At 47.9% G+C, this 25959-nt stretch overlaps 1 protein-coding gene across 1 annotated transcript in view; it reads left to right on the forward strand.

The window, feature by feature from the left end:
- Positions 1-25959, forward strand: part of GABBR2 (gamma-aminobutyric acid type B receptor subunit 2) — an 824150-nt gene that overhangs the window by 98918 nt on the left and 699273 nt on the right. The window contains exon 2 of the mRNA XM_060254061.1: positions 17151-17288. Coding sequence (XP_060110044.1) covers positions 17151-17288 — 138 coding nt within the window. The remainder of the gene's footprint in view (positions 1-17150; positions 17289-25959) is intronic.

Raw genomic sequence — 25959 nt, forward strand, 5'->3', positions numbered from 1 at the left:
AATGCTAAGCCATTTCTGCTATGTATCCAGTCCTTTTCCCTCACAAAGATATAAAATATACACGAAGGTAATGCCTTCTTCAAAATTCTTCACTAAGTACAAAATTCTTCACTAAGAAGCAAACTTCTTGCCTTTCAGTGAATCCAGTTATTCCAATGAACGGAATAAAGTACAAGCAAGGAAAGGAATTTGTTTTTCTGTGTGTGTATTAAGTGCCATCACCTTTCTTCTGGCTTTTCCTCTAAAACATCCTGTCATTAACAGCCTTGCTCAGGTCTTGCGAATGGAGGGGCCTGATGGCTTCCATGACACAGCCAACCCACCTCATGCAGCATCTTCCTCTTCTCCTGCTGCCTTCAACTTCCCCTGCATTATTGTCTTTTTCTTGTTTTCTCACAAAGTACGATAGCCTCAGTTGTCATTTTAGCTTTTAGGGAGAGTTCAGTTTGATTTGGTCTAGAACCCACTTATTTGTCTTTTTGGCAGCCCGTGGTATTTATAAACTCTTCCAACGTAACATTTCAAAGGAATCTACTTTCTTCCTTTTGGCCCTCTTCTGTTGTGTCTTGCAATGCGGTCCTGAAGTTACTGCGCAGCAACTCTACAGGCATGACCAGAGGAAGTCCACTGGTTGCTCGATGTAGCGTGCGAAACTACCCCGCCAATCAAGATCTGTGGCGGGAAGTTTAACTGGCCAGGATTGGACCTGGCCAGACTGAAGGTTGGTCCGGGGGGTTGTATATATAGCGGGACCCGGCCCGCATTTCGCCCTCTTGTGATGTACCGCTAATAAAGTATATAGCCTTCAGCACGTCTCGTCACTCAGTACATTACACTGGCGACGAAGGTGGGATCCAGCCAGGTAACTCCCCAAGCGGGAGGTCGCTGACCTGGCTGGAGACGAGGAAAGCACGCAGCCGAAAGAGACGGAAGTGCCCGCCGCCATGGTGAACCCAAGTGTAACGACGGGCCACCTTGCTGAGTTCGACCCCGCCAACCCCAAGAGGTGGGAGGCCTACACGGAGTGGGTCGAATGCTACCTACGCGCAAACATGATTACCGACGACAGCCGCATGAGAGACGTACTCCTGAGCGTCTGTGGGGAGGCCACCTTCGAGATCACCAAAGGTTTCTCGGCCCCCGCAAAGGTCACCGAGAAAACGTACGGGGAGATCGTCAGACTCCTCACTGGGCATTTCTTGCCGCAGCCTTCAATCATCGCCCGCTGATTTCTCTTCCACAAGAGAGATCAAGAGGCAGGAGAAACGGCAGCCGTCTACCTGGCTGCTCTCCGCCAGATTGCTGGGAACTGTGGATTTGACAAACGGGAGGAAGCCCCGAGAGACCGATTCGTCTGGGGCCTCCGAGACGAAAGGCTACAGCAAAAGCTCTTCGTGAAGGAGGAGGTCACCCTTCAACAAGCTTTCAACGAAGCGACCACGTTCGAGAGAACCACCAAAGCGTACAACAACCCGCGAGGAGACGCAGTCTACCAGGAAGAGATGGCGCCGGGCGACCCAGAGGACGAAGAGGACCACCAGCTCCGCCGCCAATAAGGAACAGGACCGAGAGCAACCACAGCAACAGAGAGACCGGCCTACAGCAAGTGTGCCATCTGTGGAGATCCCCACGAGAGACAGGACTGTCCCTATCGCAACATGGACTGCAGGAACTGTGGAAAGGTGGGCCACATCGCACGGGCTTGCCGGGCCAAGGCCAATTGCAGAAGAAGAAGAAGATGATATTGGATTTATATCCCGCCCTCCACTCCGAAGAGTCTCAGAGCGGCTCACAATCCTCTTTACCTTCCTCCCCCACAACAGACACCCTGTGAGGTGGGTGGGGCTGGAGAGGGCTCTCACAGCAGCTGCCCTTTCAAGGACAACCTCTGCCAGAGCTATGGCTGACCCAAGGCCATGCTAGCAGGTGCAAGTGGAGGAGTGGGGAATCAAACCCGGTTCTCCCAGATAAGAGTCCACACTCTTAACCACTACACCAAACTGGCTCTCCAGATAAGAGTCCACACTCTTAAACACTACACCAAACTTGCAGATGTCAGTCTGCTCACCAGGGCTCGACCGATGCCCATACGACAGTATCGACTAGCCTGCAGGTAATGAACTTGCCCCTGACTGCCCCCGACAAGGTCAGACTGTCGGTCTTTATCGAGGGCGCTCCATGCCAAATGGAGTTGGACTCGGGCTCCTCCATCTCCATAATTTCAGAGGAGACCCTAAGAAAGCTGTGCCCCTGGCGCCGGCTCAATTTGAGACTGGCTGATTTTATACTGCGGGACTTCCAAAAAAACCCCGTGCACGTGTTGGGCTGGGCCACGGTAGGAGTAGAGCGTAAGAACTTCAGATGGCTACTGGACATTCTCGTTGTAAAGCGCCAGCTCACCACATTACTGGGGCTGGCCTGGTTTCGACCCCTAGGTATTCCAATAGTGGGGGTGCAGCAGATGCAAACGAATAACTTCGAGAATGTGTGCCGGGAATTCCCCGAAGTGTTTGATGGGTCCCTGGGGAGTTACAAGGGGCCACCCATCACCCTACCTTTCGATCCCCTCGTTAGACCGATAAGACTGAAGGCCAGAAGAGTTCCGTTCGCGCCAAAACCTAAAATAGAAGCAGAGCTGGACCGACTCACGGCCCAGGGAGTGCTGGAACCAGTATCCTATGCTGCCTGGGAAATACCCATAGTCACGCCAGTGAAGCCGAACGGGGATGTGCAAATATGCGCTGACTATAAGTGCACTATCAATAAAGCGCTCCAGGACAATCCATACCCCGTTCCGGTGGTCAGCCACATCCTGGCGGCCCTAGCTGGTTCCAAGGTTTTTGGAAAACTGGACCTGGCCCCGGCGTACCAGCAACTCCCGGTAGACACCAAGACAGCAGAGGCTCAAACTATTGTGACCCACAGGGGAGCTTTTCGGGTGCGGCGGTTGCAATTTGGGGTTAGTGTAGCTCCGGGGATCTTTCAGAGCATAATGGACTCTCTTCTCAAAGGGATCCCCGGAGTGCAACCGTTCTTAGATGACGTTCTGATCGCGGCCCCGGACGCGGAGGAGTACAGCAGCCGCCTGAGAGAGGTGCTCCACTGCTTCCAGACGGCGGGTCTGAAAGTAAAAAAGGAAAAGTGTTCACTAGGGGTGCCGAGGGTGGAATTCTTGGGCTTTGCGGTAGACACCGCGGGAATCCACCCGAGAGAGGACAAGACCAGGGCCATAGTCCATGCCTTGACCCCCACGTGCAAGGCGGAGATACAAAGTTTCTTGGGTTTATTAAATTTTTATCATTCGTTTTTGCCCCACAAAGTGGCCATAGCAGAACCCCTCCACAGGCTGCTCGATAAACACAGCCCGTGGGTCTGGGGAAAGCAGTAGGCCGCTGCTTTTTAGGCAGTCAAAGACCTCCTTGTTTCCAACGCGGTGCTTCACCATTTTGATGAAGCCCTACCACTGATTTTGGCTTGCGATGCTTCCTTGTTTGAGGTGGGCGCAGTCCTGGGGCACCAACTCCCCGACCGGAGAGAGGTTCCCGTGGCCTATTATTCGAGAACCCTGACCCCTGCAGAGTGCAACTATGCTTAGATCGACAAGGAGGCCTTGGCAATTGTGGCGGGTGTGCATAAATTCAACGACTACCTGTATGGTAGGCATTTCACGATTGCCAAGGACCACAAGCCGCTCCTGGGCCTCCTCGCCCCAGACCGCCAGACCCCGCAAATTTTGTCACAGCGCATCCTGAGGTGGAACCAGTTTCTGAACTTGTACACATACACCCTGGTTCACCGCCTGGGCAAAGCTATGGGGCACGCTGATGCCCTCAGCTGCTACCCTCGATGTACCCAGATCCTGCCCCTGCCCACCATGTGATGCTTATGGAGACTCTGCCGGAGCGGCCCCTCCACGCCGCTGAGGTGGCCCGGGCCATGGGGAGGGACCGTATACTCGCACGTGTTTTGGACTGGGTGGGAAGGGGGTGGCCCACAGGCAAACTGGACACAGAATTCAGGGTGTTCGCATCGCGCAGAGATGAGCTGTCCACACACAAGGGGTGCATACTCTGGGGTAGCAGGGTAGTGGTTCCCCCCCACTGCGGAAGCAAGTGTTAGAAGCTTTACATGAAACACACCTGGGGATAGTGCGGATGAAGGCCCTGGCATGCAGTTATGTATGGTGGCCGGGTATTGATGACAAGATAGAGGGGTGGGTGAGAAGGTGCCAACCCTACCAAGAGTCCCATCCCGATCCGCCTAGCGCCCCCGTCCACCGCTGGGAGTCCAACCGGAGGCCGTGGTCCCGGCTTCACTTAGATTTTGCGGGGCCATATCAGGGCCAAATATTCTTCATCTTGGTCGATGCATACACCAAGTGGTTAAAGGTGATCCCTGTAGCTTCCACCCCCACAGCGGTCCGAGTCTTGTGAAGGGTCTTTTGCACACACGGAATCCTCGATGCCCTGGTCACGGACAATGGGACCGCTTTCACCTCCCGGGAATTCTTGAATAGATATCTCATTCAGCACGTTCGGTCTGCCCCCTTCCATCTGGCCACCAACGGCCAAGCAGAGCGCATGGTGCGCACCACCAAAGAGGCCCTGGGTTGCATCATACAGGGCGACTGGGACCACTGCCTGGCAGCCTTCCTATTTGATAACAGGATCACCCCCAACCCTGTCACCGAATCAAGCCCTGCCGAATTACTAATGGGGAGGAAATTGATCAGAAGGTTAGACAGGCTACATCCCGACAAGGCTACCGACTTCCGCAGTTCCTCCGACGTCAGGGAAGCTGCGCGGGGATTCTTTCCAGGGGATCCAGTCTATGCAAAGAATTTCAGAAGCAGCCCGGAGTGGGTTGTTGGCCGGGTGCTTTGGGTGACAGTATCCCGTTCATACGAGATCTCGTCCGAGGGGGGTCAGATCCTAAGGAGGCATATTGACCAGCTGTGCCGCCGCACCTTGCTGGAAGAACCAACAGTGATTGGGGAAGCAGCAAGTGGGAGAGAGGTAGCCGCAACACCCCCGGAAGTGGCTCAGAGGGCGCCGATCCTGCTGACCACGCGGGTGGAAGAGCAACACAGCGGAGGGTGCGACCCGCCAAGAATGGAGGTTCCAGAACAGCAACAAGAATCAGACCGCCCTCTGCCGGTGTCAAGTCCCTGAGAGGAAACCCCATTCCCGGCGGCCGCTCCAATGCCCCAAATAACCCCGAGGAGGTAAAGCAGGGAGCGCAGGGCGCCAGCTTACTTGAAGGACTATGTGTCTTGAACTAGGGGGGAGGAGTGTTGTGTCTTGCAATGCAGTCCTGAAGTTACTGCGCAGTGACGCTACAGAGGTGACCAGAGGAAGTCCACTGGTCACTCGATGTAGCGTGCGAAACTACCCCGCCAATCAAGATCTGTGGCGGGAAGTTTAACTGGCCAGGATTGGACCTGGCCAGACTGAAGGTTGGTCCGGGGGTTTGTATGTATAGCGGGACCCGGCCTGCATTTCACCCTCTTGTGATGTTCCGCTAATAAAGTATGTAGCCTTCAACACGTCTCGTCACTCAGTACATTACATCTTCATTGTCCAACTGTCACACCCATACATAGAAGAAGAGGACTGCAGATTTCTACCCTGCCCTTCTCTCTGAATCAGATACTCAGAGCAATTTACAATCTCCTATATCTTCTCCCCCCACAACAAACACCCTGTGAGGTAGGTGGAGCTAAGAGAGCTTTCACAGCAGCTGCCCTTTCAAGGACAACTCCTGTGAGACCTATGGCTAATCCAAGGCCATTCCAGCAGCTGCAAGTGGAGGAGTGGGGAATCAAACTAATAAGAGTCTGCACACTTAACCACTACACCAAACCGGAAATGGAAAATATTATGGCATGGATTAACTTTGGTCATCAGTGATGCATCCTTTCACTTAAGAATCTTTTCTAGCTCCTCCTTCGTGGCTGCCCTTCTGTGTCTCATCCTCCTTCAGACTTCTTGGGTGCTGTCTCCCTTCTTGCTCTGAGGTTAGGAGAGCATGTTGGAATGGGTGATTCCCACCAATTGCTCAGGGAGGCAGGACTAAATTCTCCAACTCCCTGTTTCCTGGGTGGGAATTAAAAAGGTAAAGGTAGTCCCCTACGCAAGCACCAGTCGTCTCCAAATCTGGGGTGATGTTGCATCACAACGTTTTCACGGTAGACTTTTTACAGGGTGGTTTGCCATTGCCTTCCCAGTCATCTATGCTTTTCCTCTAGCAAGCTGGGTACTCATTTTACCGACCTCAGAAGAATGGAAGGCTGAAGCAACCTTGAGCCGGCTACCTGAACCCAGCTTCCGCTGGAATCGAACGCAGGTCGTGAGCAGAGCTTAGGACTGCAGTACTGCAGCTTTACTACACTGCACTACGGGGCTGCTACAGGGTGGGCATTGCCCTGGTTCAATTTGCTTTACTTGCTCTTCTCCTAGAGTGATTTTAGACCAGAGGGAGAGTTTTCTGTTTTAAACAATTTTATTGATAACATATGGTAACAATTTCCTTTAATAACTTCTTTTCATCTATCCCATATGCTTCTTTCTAATCACCCCTCCCCGCGTTACTTGACGCCCGTCAGTGTTATTTACTTAAAATACTAACATTAAAAGGTACCGTTAATTACTAAGAATTAAAATTAATATTCTTCTTTCTTCTAAAGTTTAATCATTATCAAAAATTGTCCAAAGTCCTTTTACTTTCCACTCGTCTTCTACATAACTTCTAAATTTTTTCCACTCCCTTTTAAAATCTTCTAAATCATAGTCTCTTAAAGTTCTTGTTAATTTGTCCATCTCACTCCATGTCATAACTTTTACAATCCAATTGTCACGGCTGGGGCCGGGTCAGGCAAAGTCCAGAGGCAGTCCGAGGTCTGTAGCCAGCAAGCAGGAGTGTCCGAGGTGCCAAATCCAAATCGCTGTGCAAGTATTGCAGGTCCGAGGTCCAGAAGCCGAGGTCAGGGAGTCCAGAAGTCAAAAGCCAAAGTCAGGGAGTCAGGAACCAAAGTCAAGCCGGAGTGGATGCTAGAATGTCAGGGAGATGACTAGTTGCTTCCACAAAGCCTCCTCCCAAAGCCCACAGCTATATAGCCCTCTGCTGGCTGTAGCCCATTTGGGCTAATTGCTGGCTCTGGGAGGCAGCCAGGATCCTGTTACAACTCAAGCATCCTTGCTCTTAGGAGGGCCAGAATCCTCTCAAAACTCAGGACTCAGGGAGCATCTTGCTTGTGAGCGTGCCGCCCTCCTCCGATCCCTGAGGTCCTGACGGAGGCGGTCACACACACGAGCCACCCGAGAGGGTGAGGCAGGGGGGCTGGGATCTTCTTCAGCAGGAGGCAGGGGTACTGGTGCAGGTGGCAGGGGTACAGTTTCCTCGGCAGACTTGTCTTCCTCTGCAGGGTCCCCAGCACCCACGACACCAATCCCATTTTTCTGGTATTTTTTCTTGCTTCCATAACTGCGCATATAGTGTCCTAGCAGCTGAAAGCAAGTACCAGATTAAAGTTCTATCTTCTTTTGGAAATTTTTCCATTTGTAATCCCAACAGGAAAGTCTCTGCAGCTTTCTTGAATTGATATCCCAAGATCCTAGAAATTTCTTGTTGGATCATCTGCCAATACTTTTTCGCTCTTTCACAAATCCACCACATATGGTAGAAAGAACCTTCATGTTTTTTGCATTTCCAACATCTGTCTGGCATCTTGTTATTCATCTTTGCCAATTTTTTAGGAGTCATATGCCATGTATACATCATTTTAGAACAGTTCTCTTTAATACTCTGACATGTTGGAAGTTTCATAGAGTTCTTCCATAAATATTCCCATGTCTCCATCTGTATTTCTTTATTTACATTTATTGCCCATTTAATCATTTGAGATTTCACTACTTCATCTTCCGTAGACCATTTTAAAAGTAACTTATAAGTTTTTGAAATTAATTTTTCATTATCTCCAAGCAGAACTTTTTCCATTTCTGTTTGCTCTTGTCTTATTCCTTCAGTTTTAATGTTGTTTTCCACCAAACTCTTTATTTGTTGCATTTGAAACCAATCGTATTTACCATCCTTATCTGATGATATCCTGACCTCCCACTTGAGAGCTTGGGTACAGGGATGTCCTCAGAACCTTTCAGCTCCTGGAAACCCCAAAACCCAGACTACCCTGCTGATGTCCCTGGCATGCCCCCAGGACCTAATAACCTCCTGCACAAGGGCAGTTCCATGGCCCTGATTACCTGCTGGACCACTTCAGCGGTTCCTCCAGCTCTATCAATTAGAGATCCTGCAGAAGAACAACTTAACTTTAAACCTAAAACAGTTTCTGAGTCAGAGCATGGTTTGGTGAGAGGGGACCAATCCTGTGTCTCAGACCACATCCTGCAACTTTTCAGACCGCGAGTCTCTCTGGTTGGGCAGCACCACTGTCCAGCCCAAAGCATATAGACATCAAAGGAAGAGATGATGGACATCAGTGTCTTGGAATGCAGAGCTGTCAGGAAAGTGCTCAACTTCTTCCAGGCAGACATTGGGGACTGGCGTGTACTCATCAGGACAGACAGTTTTTCAGCCAATGCCCATATCAAGCAGGGTGATAATAGTTTACATGATTGCGAGAGCCTGGCACAAGCTCTAGCTTTGATTGAGAGAGCTCTAGCTGTGCCAGGCTCTCTAAATCACACAGCAGAGCTTCAGAGCCAAGGTCCTCAATTGGGTGAGGTGCTTCCTTCCTCCCCCTCCCTTGAGGAAGAGAGAGGGAGAAGAGAGAAAGAGCAGAGGCTGCTTTGCTTGGCTGCCTCAATCTCGTAGAGAAAAACAAAAATGGCAACCACAGGAGCAGGAGAGAGGGAGAAGAAAGCAGACCATAGGCAGTTCCTTGTGGACCAGACAGAAGCCCTCTGGGGGCCAGATAAGGCCCACAGGCCAGACATTTGACACCTCTGAGCTATGCCATTTGACAGTGCATCTCCAATGCCTACAAGGCAAGCAATATTCCAGTTCCTGTAGGAATCACTGTCCAGTCAGTGAGGAATGCAGCCACTGTTGCTGCAGCCTTTGATCATCAAGCCTTAGTTGAGGAAATACGCAAGGTGGGAACATGCTCTTCAGCCTCGACCTTTGCCAGGCTCTACAAACTTCCCCTCTTCTCCTCAGTCGATTGCTGCCTTTGGCAAAGAGTGTTGCAGGATGTGGTCATCAATTCCTGTCTGTCACTGAGACGCCATTCTTGGGAGTCCATTCCAAGATGCTCTCTTCCTCCTCTGTGCAAGAATGGAATCTTAGGTACTCAGGTGAGCATTCCTTCTGCTCTGAGGGCATTTTGTTCCACCCAAAACAAAACAAAAACCTCAGAAAGAACAGAGGAATGTCTACAAAACCAGGATCCTGAGTCTGACCAAACCCATGTGATCAGTTTACAGGGGAAGATGCCTGCTGGCTCTAAGTCTTCTTTAACCCCTCTCATATGTATTCTCTGGTTGTGATTTACCTGTTCTAGTGGTGGTTCTATCTTTGTTCTGTTCCTTCGTGTTCCTAGGATCATTAGCTGGTAAAGTAACCAAACTGAGCCAGGGCAATGCTGACTGGGGAGCCAGTGTGGCGTAGTGATGTATTAAGTCAAATCCCCTCCCTCTTTTATTCAAGATAGGAACCACCTCTCAGTGGGTACAAGCCTCACTGGGCATTGGCCAAGCTCACTTTCCTGGAACATGGGGCAGGGGCCATCTTGGGTGGGGAGCGGTGCTCAGAAAAGTCACAGATGGTATTTCAGAGAGCTGTCAAGCATGCGGGCTCAATGACGAGTCGAAGTTGCTACAAAGACTACGTTTATTGATAGACCGATACTTTGGCATAGACAGTTCTTGAGAAGATTGAAACTGATACATTGATACAATACTTTTGAGGCTTACTTCAAAGGGATTCTAAGGAATGGGGTTGCGGGGTAGCATTCACACATAAATTCTCATAAATGTCTAGGTTCCCATAGCATTATCAGGACTTCGTCCTTGCTTTCTCCAGATGGCCTATATCCCTTCACGGGATGTGTGAGAAGGTGCTGATTACTTGGTTTCAGTTCCCATTACTACTAATTGCTAGCCATAAAGCAAGACGGGGGGAAGGGAAAGAATAATAAGGCAACATGGTTGAGCACTTCATGACACTTCCCAGACCAGGCTCAAGAAGGACCCTAAAACAATCAATTAGCAATGGAATTTTACTCATGCTTGACATACTTCCCCCCCCCCCCCCTAAAATCAACCTTGGGGCTTCTGAGGAAATGCTTTCTGACATTTATTTACTAAGTCAGGAGCTAACACATCTTTCTCAGCCACCCATTCATTTTCACTGGCTGGGAAATGTTTCCATTTGATCAAACAATACAACATTCCACATTTCAATTTCGAATCTAAAATCTCCTGCAGTTCATGATGATTCTGATTCCCAATCTGGATAGGTTGTGGAGCTGGCGGTCGAGGGTGCCAAGAAGAACCACCCGGGTCTCTTTGCAGAAGACTGCAATGAAAGACAGGGTGTATTTTACTAAACATTTTGGGCAGTTCTAGTTTCACTGTAACCTTATTAATCACCCAATTGATCTTAAAAGGACCCAAGAATCTGTAGGTCAATTTCTTGGATGGCTGGTTCAGGGGGAGGTTTTTGGTTGACACAAACACTGAATCCCCCACCTTATAATCCCCCACCGGTACATGACACGTGTCATACTGCTTTTTATACTCTTCTTTTGCCACCTCCAGATTCTCTTGGATCATTTTCCAGCTACTCCCGAGTTTTCCCCACCATTATTTGAACGAGGTGGGGTCGCAGGTTCGTTCGACCCCTGGCAGGAGAGGAACAGGCTTCCCCTCATATCCATTCACAATCTGAAAAGAGGAAGCCTTGGTTGAGCTGTGCATGCTGTTGTTGTAACCATATTCTAAAAATGGTAAAAGATCCACCCAGTTGGTATGTTGGTGGTTTACATAACACCTTAAATACTGTTCCAACAAAGCGTTCACGCGTTCCATCTGTCCGTCTGTTTGCGGGTGGTAGGCGGAGCTCAACCCCTGTTCTATACCAGATAACTTACAAAACTCCCGCCAGCAGTTGGCAACGAACTGCGGGCCCCTGTCACTAATGACCTTGCCAGGGAATGAATGTAATTTCACAATATGATGGAAAAATAGATAGGCAAGCCTCTTGGCAGTGGGCAGTTGATCGCAGGGAATAAAGTGCGCCTGTTTTGAAAAGGTGTCTACTACTACCAGAATCACTGTCTTGCCCTGTGAGACTAGTAGCTCACATGATTAAATGACTACATGGACTCATGGGTGTGTGTGGTTACATGACCCATGGTTACATAGCTGCTTAGTTACATGGTTATAGTCTTTCCTATGCTCAGATTCCTTAGCCTATTACATTTAATATAAGCAAAGCCATTGTAAAGATAGCAAAAAGCATTTCCTCCTCACCTCTCCTATGGCTTCAGGTGGTTGTCTATGCAGCAATGTTGAGGGGTCTTGCTTCTCAGGAGGCTTCCCTTAAACTCACTGTTAACTAGCTAACTGGCTAACCAACTGCACCCTTCTTGGTAAGCCCAATTATACGTTTTCCATAGCATCAGCCCTTTCCCTTTATGTCCAATCAGAATCCAGAAAGCACCCCTTTCCTTCTATCCAATCAGAATCCAGAAAGCACCCCTTTCCTTCTATCCAGTCAGAATCCAGAAACCCAGATTTCGTCATCTTTTGGATGGAAAGCCCCAAAAGCCCCTGTCACATAAGAAACCACGTATTGTTGCCAAATACTTATGCTAATTAGTACCAGATAGGCCACTGAACCCTAAAGGGCAAAAATCCCCATCGGGGACCAACAGCTTCCCATGAAAGCCTGGGAACCCTATCTCACCCATTCTAATCAATACCTTAATACACATATATCATAATAAAACATAATATCATAATATATCATAATAAAATCACACGTGAGACCAGGAATATTGCCATATATGAATATATATATAAAAGGGAAAGGCTATGTATGTGTGTATGTGCATTCTATATAACCACTATAATTCCCTAGCCTATTAGGAAAGTCTAACAAATCCATTTAATAAGAATCTCTCCTCTGTGTCTCATGCCTGAATTCCTGACAGGCTGATTCCCCATTTGGCAATCTCTCTCTCACTCTCTCCTTTCTCCATTTCACTACAGTATTGGGATGATTGTTATAGAAACCCCTCTATAGGAGATCATTTCAGCCTCCTATCAATCTAATCTCTTCCCAACAGGGTATAGACAAAATCCATAATATTATTCTGTAGGATTCAGGTTGTTTAGCAATATTTCTTCACGCTGGACGCATTGAAGCCCCATACAAGGGCATTGTCAAAGTCATCTTCCGAAATGAGATTAATAGACTTGTTTTCCCAGATCCTCATTAGGACTCCATGCGTTGAGGACGCCGTTATCAAAGTTTACTTTAACCATCTTCAGATGTTCTGGGAACCAAGTTGTTTTTTCAGCATTTTTGTGCAATTATGCAGTCACATAACAAGATATTGACTCCACACATATTTTTGCCGATAAGTTTATCCGGCCAGCCGCTAATTAGTATCAAATGTATTTTCCCAGATAATTCATCCATCGGCCAACCATCCGCTTTTATTGGAGGAATACTTTGGGACCCTTCAATAAGAACAGTCATATAGAAACATCATATATATGTATAAGAAATCCAACAATTTGCCAGCCAGGGTTGAGAATCCTGGATCAGAAGAGCCTGTGGCTCAGTGCCAGATTAAATCCTGTGGAGGCTCCTCCTAGGCAGGCAAAATCTTGGGGCCACCCTCGCAAATTATCTTAGAGTCTGAGAGGCACCCCCCCGCCTCCCATGGCCCCAGCTGCAGCCTGCAGGCACCTTCTCAAAAGCCCCTTTGACTAAACTGCGGAGGGGGGGAGAGGCAGAGAGAGGCAAACTTGGGGACAAAACCAGCAGCAGCCGCACCAGGCAAGTCAGGCAAAGAGCAGCTCAGCTGCTGGCTGTGCAGGCTGGGAGGGCTGGGAGTAAAGGGAAACTGGGGCCCCTAAAGGCGTGGGGGCCCATAGGCCAGTGCCTACTTGGCCTAATTGTTAATCTGGCTCTGTGGTGGCTTCATATGTTCATGAAAGCATGTGCTTATTATTATAATAAAAAGGAAATTTTAACAGCACAAAACAAATTAAACAATGGATGGTTAAGTTTTGGATCATTCAGCTATTTGTATTTGGGACCAGCTAGCAGAATTCTGTGCCAGCTAACAACTAAAGTGACAGGAAACATTCAGCTGACTACCTAGGAAGAGTTTGACGCTCCCTTTCAGCACAATCCAGTGTTCAGAGAGTTGTCTGCAGTTTCCCCCCACTCTGACCCTTTTGCCTGTGATGGGGATAACCTCTTTGCAGCTCAGCATCTTCTCTATGTAACTTTGCAATCTTCTTGGGGTGCATAACACTTTGTGTTAACTGGGTCTTTCTTCTCTTCACACAATACATAGCAGCAAACCTGGGTTTGCAACCAAATGAACACTTCAGTAGCAGCCAATCTTGACATACATTGTGCATGATACCCAACAAATACTACATGTTTTTGGAATGTCTTTGTTATATTCCGATTTAATTGCTAGTTATACACTTAAACAAGTAATGCATGAAAAATCTCATGCGCTGTAGAGCTGTTATAGTCATTGAATGTGGCTGCATTAGATTTCTTATTGAAGGGTGTGTCAAGCATCGATATTTCACAATCATCAAGCGTTTGTTCTTTAATCAAAACTTGCTTTATTGTAAAACTCCATGGCTTGCTCCAAGGATGGATTCCTTGGAAGTAATGGCATACATAGCATTGGATAGTATCTTATAGGCAAACTTCAAAAGGCAGGGTTACAGATAACTTCAAAAGAATAACATAAAGATGTAAATTGAGTTGAGAGTTCAAAGGCTACTCACTAGTATCTCTTTTATGGCTAAGGAATGTTAGCTAATGACAACATCTCCATTTCTCACACATTCTCTGCAGCTGATAAGGCATGGCTGTGTGAATCTGGGGGAGAGGCTTTCTACACCATTAATACAAGGTTACTCTAAAACATCCTGGGTCTAGATGGATTTATTATGCATCCAAAGGGGGGGAGGAAGGGAGAAGAAGAAAGGGGAAAAGACAAAGGTGATATCCTGCTTTAACTCTGGCCTGTTTCCTAGGTACATATAAAACCAGTACTTAGAAATAGCATGCCTGACAGGGTGCTCTTCTCCAGTTTATCTGGAGAAAGGGTCCCCATAACTGTTGACTTCTCCAGTTTGATCTGTCAGCCTGACATGTTAGGTGCATATAAATTTGCCTGAAACCAGAACAATGGTGGTTAACCCTGTGTGTCAGATTTGGGATTAGTGCCATGTGTTGTACAAAAACCTACAGTTTAAAAAATGTCTGGAGCTGATGGCTCTGCATTTTCGCTCTCTTCCCTCATTTATCATAGTTCAAAAAGGCAGATCGATACAAAAACATAACAAAAGGTGTGCAAGAGCAGAATGATATAACACATGCAAATAATTAACTCCAGTCCAAACAGAGGAATCAGTACTTGTGAAAGCTGTGTTCTACTTGAATGTTGACACGGAGTTGTTTTAAGAGAGTTCCCTGTGGTGTCTCTTCTCTGACCTTTTGCCTGTGGTGTAATAACCTATTTACAGCTGAGCATCCGAATAGTCTAACATTGGAAGTTCTTCTTGCCTTGGGGGGTTGTGGGCAGGCAGCAGGGGGTGTTTTCTGCATCTGGGGAAAACCATGGGAAGGGCAAGCCTCTGGGCAGCTCCAGACTGCTGCTGAGCAGCGCTTCCTGTGTCAGTGAGTGGCCACTGCTTACATGCTCAGCTGAAAGGGAACTCTGGGAGCCTCTTTCAGCACCTCCCACCACCTCACTCGGCTTCTCTGGCTGTTTTTCTGTGATTGAGTCCTGGAAATATTCCAAAATATTAGAATCAACTAGAGCTCTTGAGAAGCACCACTATTTATTTATTTATTCTATTTAAAATGTTTTTGTGCTGCCTTTCCACCATATCAGGGTCCTTGGGGCCCCAAACAGGAAAACATTAAAAGATTCAAACAATTACATTAACATTTAAAATTATAAAACAGTTCAATAAAAACACATGAACATAATTAAAGCTCAGCTTCTGAAAAAGCTAATAACTTTGTTAATGAGTTGCTAACCTGTTTGCAACATGGTAGGTTTGATGCAAATGGAATGCAAGATATACTGGAAACAACTTATTTGTTGTTGTTTTTTATTTTCTGGGTACCATCGTTGTTCAGCTCATCATTGAGCATGCTCAGTGCTGGGGGGGAATTGGCAATAGCACATAATCTGTCTATATTTCACCCCATCCCTTCTAAGCAGCTTGCAAGAAGGAAACTTTGCATGGCAACTGTTGCGGTCTCCAAGTAGTGATACAACAACATATTTATTAAAGTAATGCTCTGGAGGGAGTGTGTATCAGCGAAATCTAACTTCAGCCCTGAAGGAATATTGTGAGGGTCATTACAATAGAAGAGGGATACTGAGTGGAAACAACACTGTATTTTGTTGGATTTTAATTACATAGTTCAGACAAATGGAACAATGGTTTTCACAGTCATTGTCTTTACCTGTGATTTCAGATGACTTCTGTTTTATTACATGAAGGGGCAGGCTATGTCAGATACAATTCTGAAAGCAAAAATTCTCAAAGCAAAGGATACAAAGTGTTTTTAGGAGTTTTGTCTATTTTTTTAGCAACAGTTTAAAGTTTGTTGGTTGTTAAACATTGTGCAGCTTCTCCCGTGTTAGTTATGCTAATCATACACACACACACACATATACATACATACATACATACATACATACATATATATACACATACATACATACATACATACATACACATACATACATACATACATAAAAAAGCCTATCCATATTGGGGATGGCTCACCTACCCTCCCTTTGGCTGAGCTGCGTGTCGCTCAGAGGAACTCCACTCTCCAGCCCCAGAACAGACAAGGATTGGGCCACTGGGGAAACTGTTAGGCAGTGGCTATTGCTAGGCAACCAAGTTTGGTTCTGTCAGTAAAAGGCAGGGGGAGGAGACCCTTTTCCAGGCCTATTTTGGCCTCTGAGGGAGAACTCATTAGGGCCAGTCCTGACTAGGGCTGCCAGCTCCAGGTTGGTGGGAAATTCCTAGTGATTTTGTGGAGGATTCTAAGGCAGCCAGAGTTTGGGGAGGGTAGAAGACTCAGCTGAATATAATGCCATAGAATCCACCCTCCAAAGCAGTTGCTTTCTCCAGGGGAAAGAGATTTGTTGTCTGGAGTTCAGATGTTATATCAGGAGGTCTTCAGTCTCCACCTGGGGGTTGGCTACCCTAGGCCTGGCAGCACCTTCTGGGTAACTTGATGCCACCTGACTGACTGGCATGACTTAAGTAGACCTGGCTGCTTGCTCCTGTTCAACAGCAGCACCCCCCCCCCCCATGACAGCCATTGTGATGTAGCATTAGTGCTTCAGAGCGGGGTCTACCAGACCCAGGTTCTTGCTGTGGAAGCTGACTGGGTGATTTTAGACCAGTCACAGACTTTCAGCCTAACCTGCCTTACAGAGTTGTTGTGCAGATGAAAAGAGGGAGATGAGAATGATGTAAACTGCTTTGGCACTACTTTGGATGCCACTGTGGAGAAAGACTGTCCTTTTCCTAGGTAGAATGTAACTTGCCGGATTTCTTTCTTTTATATATAGCTGAAATATTTATTAATATTTATTAATATTTATTGATAACCATGGTTTTATCTGTTTTTATCTGTTTTAAATGTTGATCCCTTTATATGTTTAAGTACTGTAATTTTGTTGGATCTATCACTGGAAGCCGCCCTGAGCCACTTGTGGGAAGGGCGGGATATAAATCCCAAATAAATAAATAAATAAATAAATAAATAAATAGAAGCTGCAGGGAGTGGGGAAGAGATAGAAAGCTGAATTCCTAGTACTTAATATTGACTGTATTAAAAAAAATCTGGTCAATATTCAATGCATTTAATGACTTAATATTTTTTCCCCACAGTGTGACAATGCAAAGGGGCTCAAAGCCTTCTACGATGCAATAAAATATGGACCTACACACTTGATGGTTTTTGGTGGAGTATGCACAACTGTAACATCCATTATTGCTGAATCCCTAATAGGATGGAATTTGGTCCAGGTAAGAAACAATTATTTATATACTGGATTGGTGAATGCCTAAAAACTGTTTTGATATTCTTTAGAAAGTTAAGTTGAAGTTTCTATGATTCTGTATTGTGATCCAGAAATGGAAGGGTTGGATTGATTTCAATGAGGTTAATTCTAAGTACTACAAGGTTAATTCTAAGCTCTGTGAGGTTAATTTTAAGTACTGGATTTTATTGGGTGATTCCTCATTGTATCTGGATTCCAAAGGTTATATATACATAACACTTTGTGGCAACATAACTGCTGCTAGGTTTTTGTTGTTGGATTGCTCTGGAGCCTTTAATCCTGCCAGTTCACAAAAAGGGGAGTAAATCAGTTATTCCAGAACGCCTTCAGTTATGGAAGATTGGGGGCACAAAGTTCACTGGGGTCTCCTTGCCATGTCAAAGCAAAAGCCCTTGGGTGTAATGCCTTGTGTCAATCAGTTTTATGTCGTTGTTGGTTTTTATGCCTACAAACACTGGATTTATACCCCCCCACCCCCACACAAAACAAAAGCCCAGTTTTGGGTTTTACAGTGGATGGAGTACATAAAAGTGCTGGAAAGTCTATGATAAGATCTCTCATGTATTTTTATTGCTAACTAGCAGCTGTGGAGACCCTTGTTTGGATTCAGGTTGCAAAGTGATGGTGGGGTGGTGGTGGTTTAATTCTGCCCTGCCCTGTTTTCCTGACCTCAGGTGATCCTCTGTAGGTGCCTTTTGCTCCATTAGGGGTGATATTCAGGCAACTAAAATGATCCCTCAGAGGAGCCAAAGGCAGCTGCAGTAGAAAACAGCATGGAAGGAGGAAGGAGAAAAAGAATTCATCCTCCTGTATTAACCCCATCTGATCCAGTCTCCCTCAGAGCTACCATTTAACAGTAAAAAATGTTGGATTGTTGCAGTAAAAAACAGTAAAAAAATGTTGGATTGTTGGATTTCAGTCTGCTGTAATGCTAAGTAAGATAAGGTGTAAAATAAATGGTGGAATCCCTGGCTATATGTAGGGATCTTCCACACTGCTAGCCAAGACCCCCTTTGTCAGTGGGGTCCCCACTTTATTTTGGACTTAGTTGTTTTAATAGGCACGCCCTTTTACAGTCTGAGTGCCAAGGAACCTTCAACCACCAGGTGTGCTCAGTGTTTCCTAAGGGTTAGATAAACCCTTCCGTCTTCACAGTCTGCTGGGGCTGATCCTTCTAAGACTATAATGCAGCCGTGGTGGGATGCTCTTGACTTGGTGCAACTCATGAATAAGTCAATGTCACTAAAGATGCCTGAAAAAATGCCTGAGTAGTGGGTTTCACTGTCTTCCTAACACGTACAAGTCAGTACATGTGCTGTTCAGTACCAGTTCCTTTTCTTAAAAGTAAACACAAACATGCCTCTACTCAAAAGTTGATGCTGGAGCCCCTGGCTAGTGTGAGGACCTCTCCCCCTTCTCCAGCTGAGCCCCTTTTGTTTAGTTTGAAGCAAAAAAGGTTAAAATAAGGTTAAGAATCACAACGAAACCTGCTTAAAATAATCGTTGACAACTTCAGTCAAGAATTTGGCAACAGCTCTTGTGATATCAGTTATGTTGGTTTTAATTGTTTTAATGATGGTTTTAACTATGATTTTATTATAGGCCTTGTTGGCCTTTCTGAGAATGGTGGGATAGAAAGTGAGATATAAATTTTGTAAATGAACAAAGTGCCACTAGATCGCAGCCAACTTATGGTTGCCCAGCAGGGTTTTCCAAGCATGTGGTTTGCCATTGCCTGCCTCTGCATAGGAACCCTGGGTGTCAAGCATGAGTAAAATTCCATTGTTAATTGATTGTTTTATGGTTCTTCTTGAGCCTGGTCTGGGAAGTGTCATGAAGGGCTCAACCGTGTTGCCTTATTATTCTTTCCCTTCCCCCCCTCTCCACATTCAGCAGCTCCTTGTCACCCCTCGGCAGTGGCAGCCACGCACCTCTACCACCACAATGGATGAGGCCCCAGTGTGACGAGAGGCCATACTAACCAGGCACATGCGCCGGGTGAAAATGGCTAATGAAGGGGGAGATAACCCGAGACCGGGAGAGGAGGATAGAACGAGGCCCGCGATCGTACCAGTCATGGATGCCGACCCCCCGGCGGGGGGAGGAGATGAGGACCCCAACGCACCAGGTCCAAAAGAAGAGGAAGACGAGATGGCTCGTGAATTCCGGGCGATGGTCCGGAAGGAGGTGGAAGAAGTGGCTAAGGGGCTACGAGATGAGATGCAGGGGATGACCACCATGATGGCAGGAGAATTCAACAGGCAAATCAATCAAATCCTGGGTTTGCCGGCCCTGAGGAGAGCCCCCAACCACCTCCACCTAGACCTCCTGCAGCTCCGCTACCACCCCCGCCAGCGGCGCCCCATCCTCCTCGGGAGGGAGGCTGTGGATGGGAGCTGGAAGCTACCTTTGATGGAGACCCGGAGGAGGTGGAGTACTTCATGATCCAGGCTAATAGCTACATGCACTATTGGGGAAACACCTTCCCTGATGAGTTCAGCTGTGTAGACTACCTGGGGTCGAAGTTAAAGGGGGCCGCGAAGAGATGGTACGTGAGTTTGTATGAGGCCATGAGCCCGAAACTGGACTTTGTGGCCACTTTCTTACAGGCTCTGCTGGCCCAATACGAGGATCCACTACAGGAGACCCGTGCGCTGGCTGCCCTGAGGGACATGCAGCAAGGCTCGAAGACAATTTGGGAATATGCAGCGGAATTTCGTACAAACGCTGCCCAAGTAAGGGGATGGAGTGAGCTGATGAAGATCGAACACTTCACCCGTGGGCTGAATGTGAGTATTCTAGATCGCGCCCTGCAGCAAGCCAGACCAACCACCCTGGTGGGGTGGATCCAACTGGCGGGCGAGGTAGAGACCAACATGAAGAGAGTGGCCATACAACGTCAGCACCAGAGCAGTAAGTCGAGTCGGGACCCGAAGCCCGGGGGGAAAGTGGAGGCGAAGAAGCCCCAAGGCGGGGGCGTGACGGGGAAGCCAGCGGGGACTTGTTAGTGCTTCAGATGCAGGGACCTGAACCACCTGGCCAGTAGCTGCCCGAACCCTCCCCAGGCGCCATCGAGCGCGTCGAAAACAAGCACACTGACTCCCAAGAAGCCGGCCGGCTGCCCTAAGGAAGTGGCTAAGAGCAACGTCGCTGCGAGCTCAATGCAGGACGATGACACCATCGTCACAGATGAGCTGAGTGAGATGTCCTGGGCTGATGAGCTGTCGGGAAACTAGGATGACCTGCTCTAAACGGTGCCAGCCAGCAGGTCACCGAAGAACCGGCACCACTCAGGGTGAGAGTAACGGGGTCCCTTTATTTTGTGCCCGTAGTTTTGTTAAACAGCAAGCTCAAGAGATTCGTGCAGGTGAAAGCCTTAACTGACTTGGGCTGCATGAGGGACCAATAACTCCTAAATTAGTGGACGCCCTGGGGCTCCCCACAATGGCTTTGCCGCGTCCCATCCAGTTTGAGCAAATGGATGGGTCTGTAATGAAGGGAGAACTCTGCGTGTTAAGAGATTCAAATGGTACCAGTGGGCATCAAAGTAGGGTGGTTGGCACAACACGAGCCAGACATCCGATGGAGCGACCAAACAATAGAATTCAATGACCCGAGATGTGGGACCCACCACTGGAATGAAGAGTGGGGCCCCCGTCCACCCCCTTGGAATGAAAGGGTCTCCTTGACTATGGAGGAGGTCCACTCTATCCCCAAGGAGTACAGAGAGTTACTGGGGGTGTTCAGTAAGCAGGGGGCTGATGAGCTTCCGCCCCATAGAGACACGGACTGTGCCATTGAACTGATTCCGGGGCAAACCTTGCCTAAAGCGAAACTTTATTCGATGGGATGGGCTGAGAAGGTAGAACTGTGGAAATTTTTAGACAAAAACTTGAAATGGGGTTTTATCAGACCGGCGACAGCCCCCCACGTTCCCCCCGTCCTATTTAGGAAAAAGGACGGCTCGCTCAGACTTTGTACTGATTTTCGAGGGATTAATGGGATTTCCACCTCCAACGTTTATCCCATTCCCCTCATCAAGGACTTACTCAGCATGGTCTTGGAGGGGAAGATATTCACAAAACTGGACTTACAAGATGCGTACTTTAGAGTGTGCATTAAGGAGGGGGATGAGTGGAAGACTGCTTTTTGTCAGACGATGGAACTTCAAATCAACCAGACTTCATTTGATACAAAGTTTAAGGCTTTATTTGAGAGTTCATAGTTTCTGAGCGTGGAAAGATTGGAACTGATACATTCTCCCCGGTGAGGAGTTACTTTAAAGAATTGCACATCAAAGGTTTTCTAAACAAAACTACATTCCCAAGCATTCTTAGTATGAAGTGATACTTTTGACACAGTAACTTTCTCTTATCACTGCGGTCCTTGATCTCACAGGGATGGCGAAACTGCCATCCCCGGAGGCATTTTATCTTCAAAGGAGAATTGCCTTTGTTAGTTCCAGGGACAGGAATTCACACCAGTGTTAGTAAATACTATGCTCCTACTTTGATATGCAAGGTCTCTTCCCAGGGTTAATAATATAGGTTAGAAAATGGAGTGAGTTAAGCTAAGCATTCCATTACATTCATTTAAGCTAAGCCTTTCATTACAGTAATTTTCCAGTGTCTGACATACTGCCCCCCCCCCCTAAGCTCTTGCTCGGGGTTTGTCTGGGTGCAGTAGGTAAAATCTTTTGAGAAGGAGGGGGGCCCGCAGGTCTGATGACTTGACCCATTCATCACAGCTTGGCGGGAAATATTTCCAATGGACTAGGTAGTACAATATCCCCCTTTTTAATTTTGAGTCTAGCACCTCATGGTGATTCTGACCCTTCACTTGAATAGGTGTGGGCTCTTGAGGGTGGGGGTGCCATGACGTAATTCCAGGATCTTTGCGAAGAAGGCTGCAATGGAAAACAGGGTGAATTTTACTAAACATTTTAGGCAGTTCCAGTTCTACAGTCACTTTATTTATCACCCGTTTTATTTTGAATGGGCCCAGAAATTTGTATGCCAGCTTTCGGCAAGTCTGTGGTAAAGACAGGTTTTTGGTGGATAAGAATACACTCTCCCCTATTCCGGGGAGTGCTTTTTATCAAAATAGGTTTTGTAGTCTTTTTTGGCCACCTCTAAATTTTCTTGAATGGCTGCCCAGCCTTTCTTAATGTTCTCCCACCATTGTTGGCAAGAGGTAGGTGGCGCTGTTTCCTCACAGCTAGGCAGCAATGGGAAGGGCTTCCCTTTGTAACCATTCACTATCTGAAACGGTGACGTTTTGGTGGAGCTGTGCAGGCTGTTGTTGTATCCATATTCTGCAAACAGGAGCAACTCCACTCAATTCGACTGCTGATAGTTTACATAACACCTTCAAGAAGCCCGTTCACGTGTTCCGTCTGTCCGTCCGTCTGTGGGTGATAGGCGGAACTCAGCCCCTGCTCTATGCCTGCCACCTTGCAAAACTCCCGCCAGAAGTTGGCAACGAACTGCGGCCCGCGGTCGCTAATGACCTTGTCTGAAAATGAGTGCAGCCTAACAATATGCTGGAAGAATAAATAAGCCAATTTCTTAGAGGTGGGGAGTTGCTTGCAAGGAATAAAATGCGCCTGTTTTGAAAAAGTGTCCACCACCACCAGAATCACTGTCTTCCCTTGTGAAGCCAGAAGCTCCACTATAAAATCCATCGACACCACCGACCAAGGCCTCATGGCCGTGGGAGTCGGTTGGAGAAGCCCCGGCGGTCCCCCCCCCTCCGTTTTGCCGTGATGCAGATGGGGCACGATCCTACAAACTCGGAAATGTCTCTCTTCATTTGCGGCCACCAGAACTGGCGATTCACTAGGTGTAATGTTTTTACATAGCCGAAGTGGCCAGCCAGCTTGGTACAGTGACAGTGCTGCAGTACTTCTTGGCAGAAGGCTTTGGGCACGTACAATTTCCCCTCGTAGTACCAGAAGCCTCCCTCCCCCTTCACAATTCCCTCCGGTCTATCCTCCCCTTTTTTCGGTTTCCTCAATTAGTCTATTGCACCACCAGGGCTCCGCTTGTCCTGTTTTCTTCCTGGAACGAGTGGTCACCCCCCTGGGAACGGCTGAGGGAGGAATGATGGAATCTATAACTTCCTCTCTCTGACTTTTGTGTTGGGGTAGCCGTGAGACTATTTTTGTGTTGGGGTAGCTGTGAGACTAAAAGACTTTTGTGTTGGGGTAGCCGTGAGACTCAAAGAAATTTTTTGAACAATTTTTTGATGTGCCGGAGAGTGAAATTGAATTTTGCAAAGAACCCGGCCCACCGAATTTGTTTAGCAGTCAGTTTTCGACACCCCGTGAGCGCCTCTAAATTTTTATGGTCAGTCCAGATCTCGAATGTCACTCTCGCCCCCTCCAGGCAAGACTTCCAGGTCTTTAAGGCGAACGTTACTGTGAATGCCTCTTTGTCCCAGACCAACCAGTTGTGCTGCTTTTGTGAGAATTTTTGAGAGATATAAGCATACGGTTTTAACTTCCCCTCCTCGTCCCTCTGCATCAATATGGCTCTGACGGCTACATTGGAGGCATCGCACTGGACCACGAAGGGCTTTAGTTCGTTCGGATGGGTGAGCACCGGTTCACTAGTGAACATTCTTTTTAGTTCATCAAAGGCCGCCTGGCATTCGGGTGACCACTGCAGCCGGGCCCCGGGTTTTTTAGCTTCCCCTTATTCTTAAGCAAGTCCGTCAGGGGCAACATCACCTTCGCGAACCCCTGAATAAATCCCCTGTAAAAATTTGCGAATCAGAGGAAAGATTGGAGCTGTCTACGTGTTCTCGGGGGTTTCCATTCTAACACCGCTTGTATTTTAGCTGGGTCCATCGCCAACCCCCTCCCGGACACCCTGAACCCTAGGTAATCCAGTTCCGTCTGGTGGAATTCACATTTGGACAGTTTCGCATACAGTTTGTGCTGATACAGGGTGGAAAGCACCTTCCTGACTAGCTGCACATGGGATGGTAGATCTTTCGAATAGATAATGCTGTCATCCAGGTACACCACTACTCCTTTGTACAGGTATTCCCTGAGTACTTCATTTATAAAGTTCATAAAGACCCCCGGGGCCCCTTGTAGCCCAAAAGGCATCACCAAGTACTCGAACTGTCCCAGGGGCATGTTGAACGCTGTCTTCTACTCATCCCCCTCCTTGATTCTTACTCTGAAGTAGGCTTCTCTCAGATCCAGTTTCGTGAAAATGGACCCTTCTGATACTGTGCTAAGTAAGTCTTTTATCAACGAGATGGAGTAGGCGTTAGACATTGACATCCCGTTTATCCCATGAAAATCTGTACAAAGCCGGAGGCTCCCGTCCTTCCGGAAGAGGACCAGGGTGGCATGCGGCGCGGTGGTGGGCCTAATAAAACCCCGTTTCAAGTTCTTGTCGATAAACTTCCTTAACTCAGCCTTTTCGGCCCACCCCATTGAGTATAGTTTTGCTTTTGGTAGCTCTTGCCCCGGGATCAATTCGATCGCACAGTCAGTGTTACGGTGGGGCGGCAGCTCATTCGCTTCCTCCTCGCTAAACACCCTACACAAGTCCCGATATTCCTTTGGGATCAATCGGACTTCCTCCACCAACACACACATATTTTCATTCTTAGGGGGTGGGGTCGGCCCCCACTTCTCCTGCCAATGGTGATGGGTGCACCTCTGGTTGGTGAAGTCTATGGTCTGCTCCCCCCACTGTATGTCCGGCTGGTGTCGAGCAAGCCAGCCCACCCCCAGTACCACATCGAAAGAGGAAGAAGGTGCGATGATGAAAACTTCCACCTCCCAGTGTTCCTCTATCCCCACAGGCAACCCCTGGGTCTCTTCCGTGCACAGCTCCCCTCCCCTCATGGCTGACCCGTCCATTTGCTCTAATTGAATTGGGTGAGGCAGGAGAGTTCTAGACAACCCTAGTGCGTCTACCAGTCTTGGGGTTATAATTTCACGGGTGCACTCCGAGTTGATCAGGGCCCGGGCATGCATAAACCTCTTGAGCTTTGGGTTCAACGGAGTCAAAGGTACAAAGAGTAGGACCCCGGTTATTCTCACCCGTAATGGTGCTGTTAGATCCATGACCTGCCGCCCGGCACCTTTCAGTGCAGGTCGCTCTCGTTTCCCGCCAGCCCTGGCTCCCATGACTCTTTGCCCAAGTCATCGATAATTATAGAATTCTCGTCAAGTGCCAACGACGTGGCGATGCTGCCCCGACTGGGCTCCTTGGATTTCCCCGGGGTTTTCTTCGGTCCCACTGCCGTCGGTTTCGGTTCAGGGGGGGGGCTCGAGGCTTCTCTGGGCAGTTGGCTGCTAGGTGCCCCAGATCACCGCACCAGAAACACTTTTGGCTCTGCGTCGACTTGGGGGTCCCCCCTGGCGCTGGTGCCTTCCTTGGTTCACTTTTGGCCCCTGGCCGAGCCTCTCGTCCCCCCTTCGCCCCTTGCTGCAGTTGTCGTTGTAGGGCGATGTGTTTCATGTTAGTCTCGACCTCTCCCGCCAGCTGTATCCACCCCACCAGCGTGGTGGAGCGGGGTTGGTGGAAGGCCCGATCCAGCAGGCTCGTGTTGAGGCCCAGCTGATAGGCTTCGATCCTCATTCTCTCGTTCCAGCCTCTGACCTTGGCGCA

Source organism: Heteronotia binoei, chromosome 14 (assembly GCF_032191835.1).
Source record: "Heteronotia binoei isolate CCM8104 ecotype False Entrance Well chromosome 14, APGP_CSIRO_Hbin_v1, whole genome shotgun sequence".
NCBI classification, from domain to species: domain Eukaryota; kingdom Metazoa; phylum Chordata; class Lepidosauria; order Squamata; family Gekkonidae; genus Heteronotia; species Heteronotia binoei.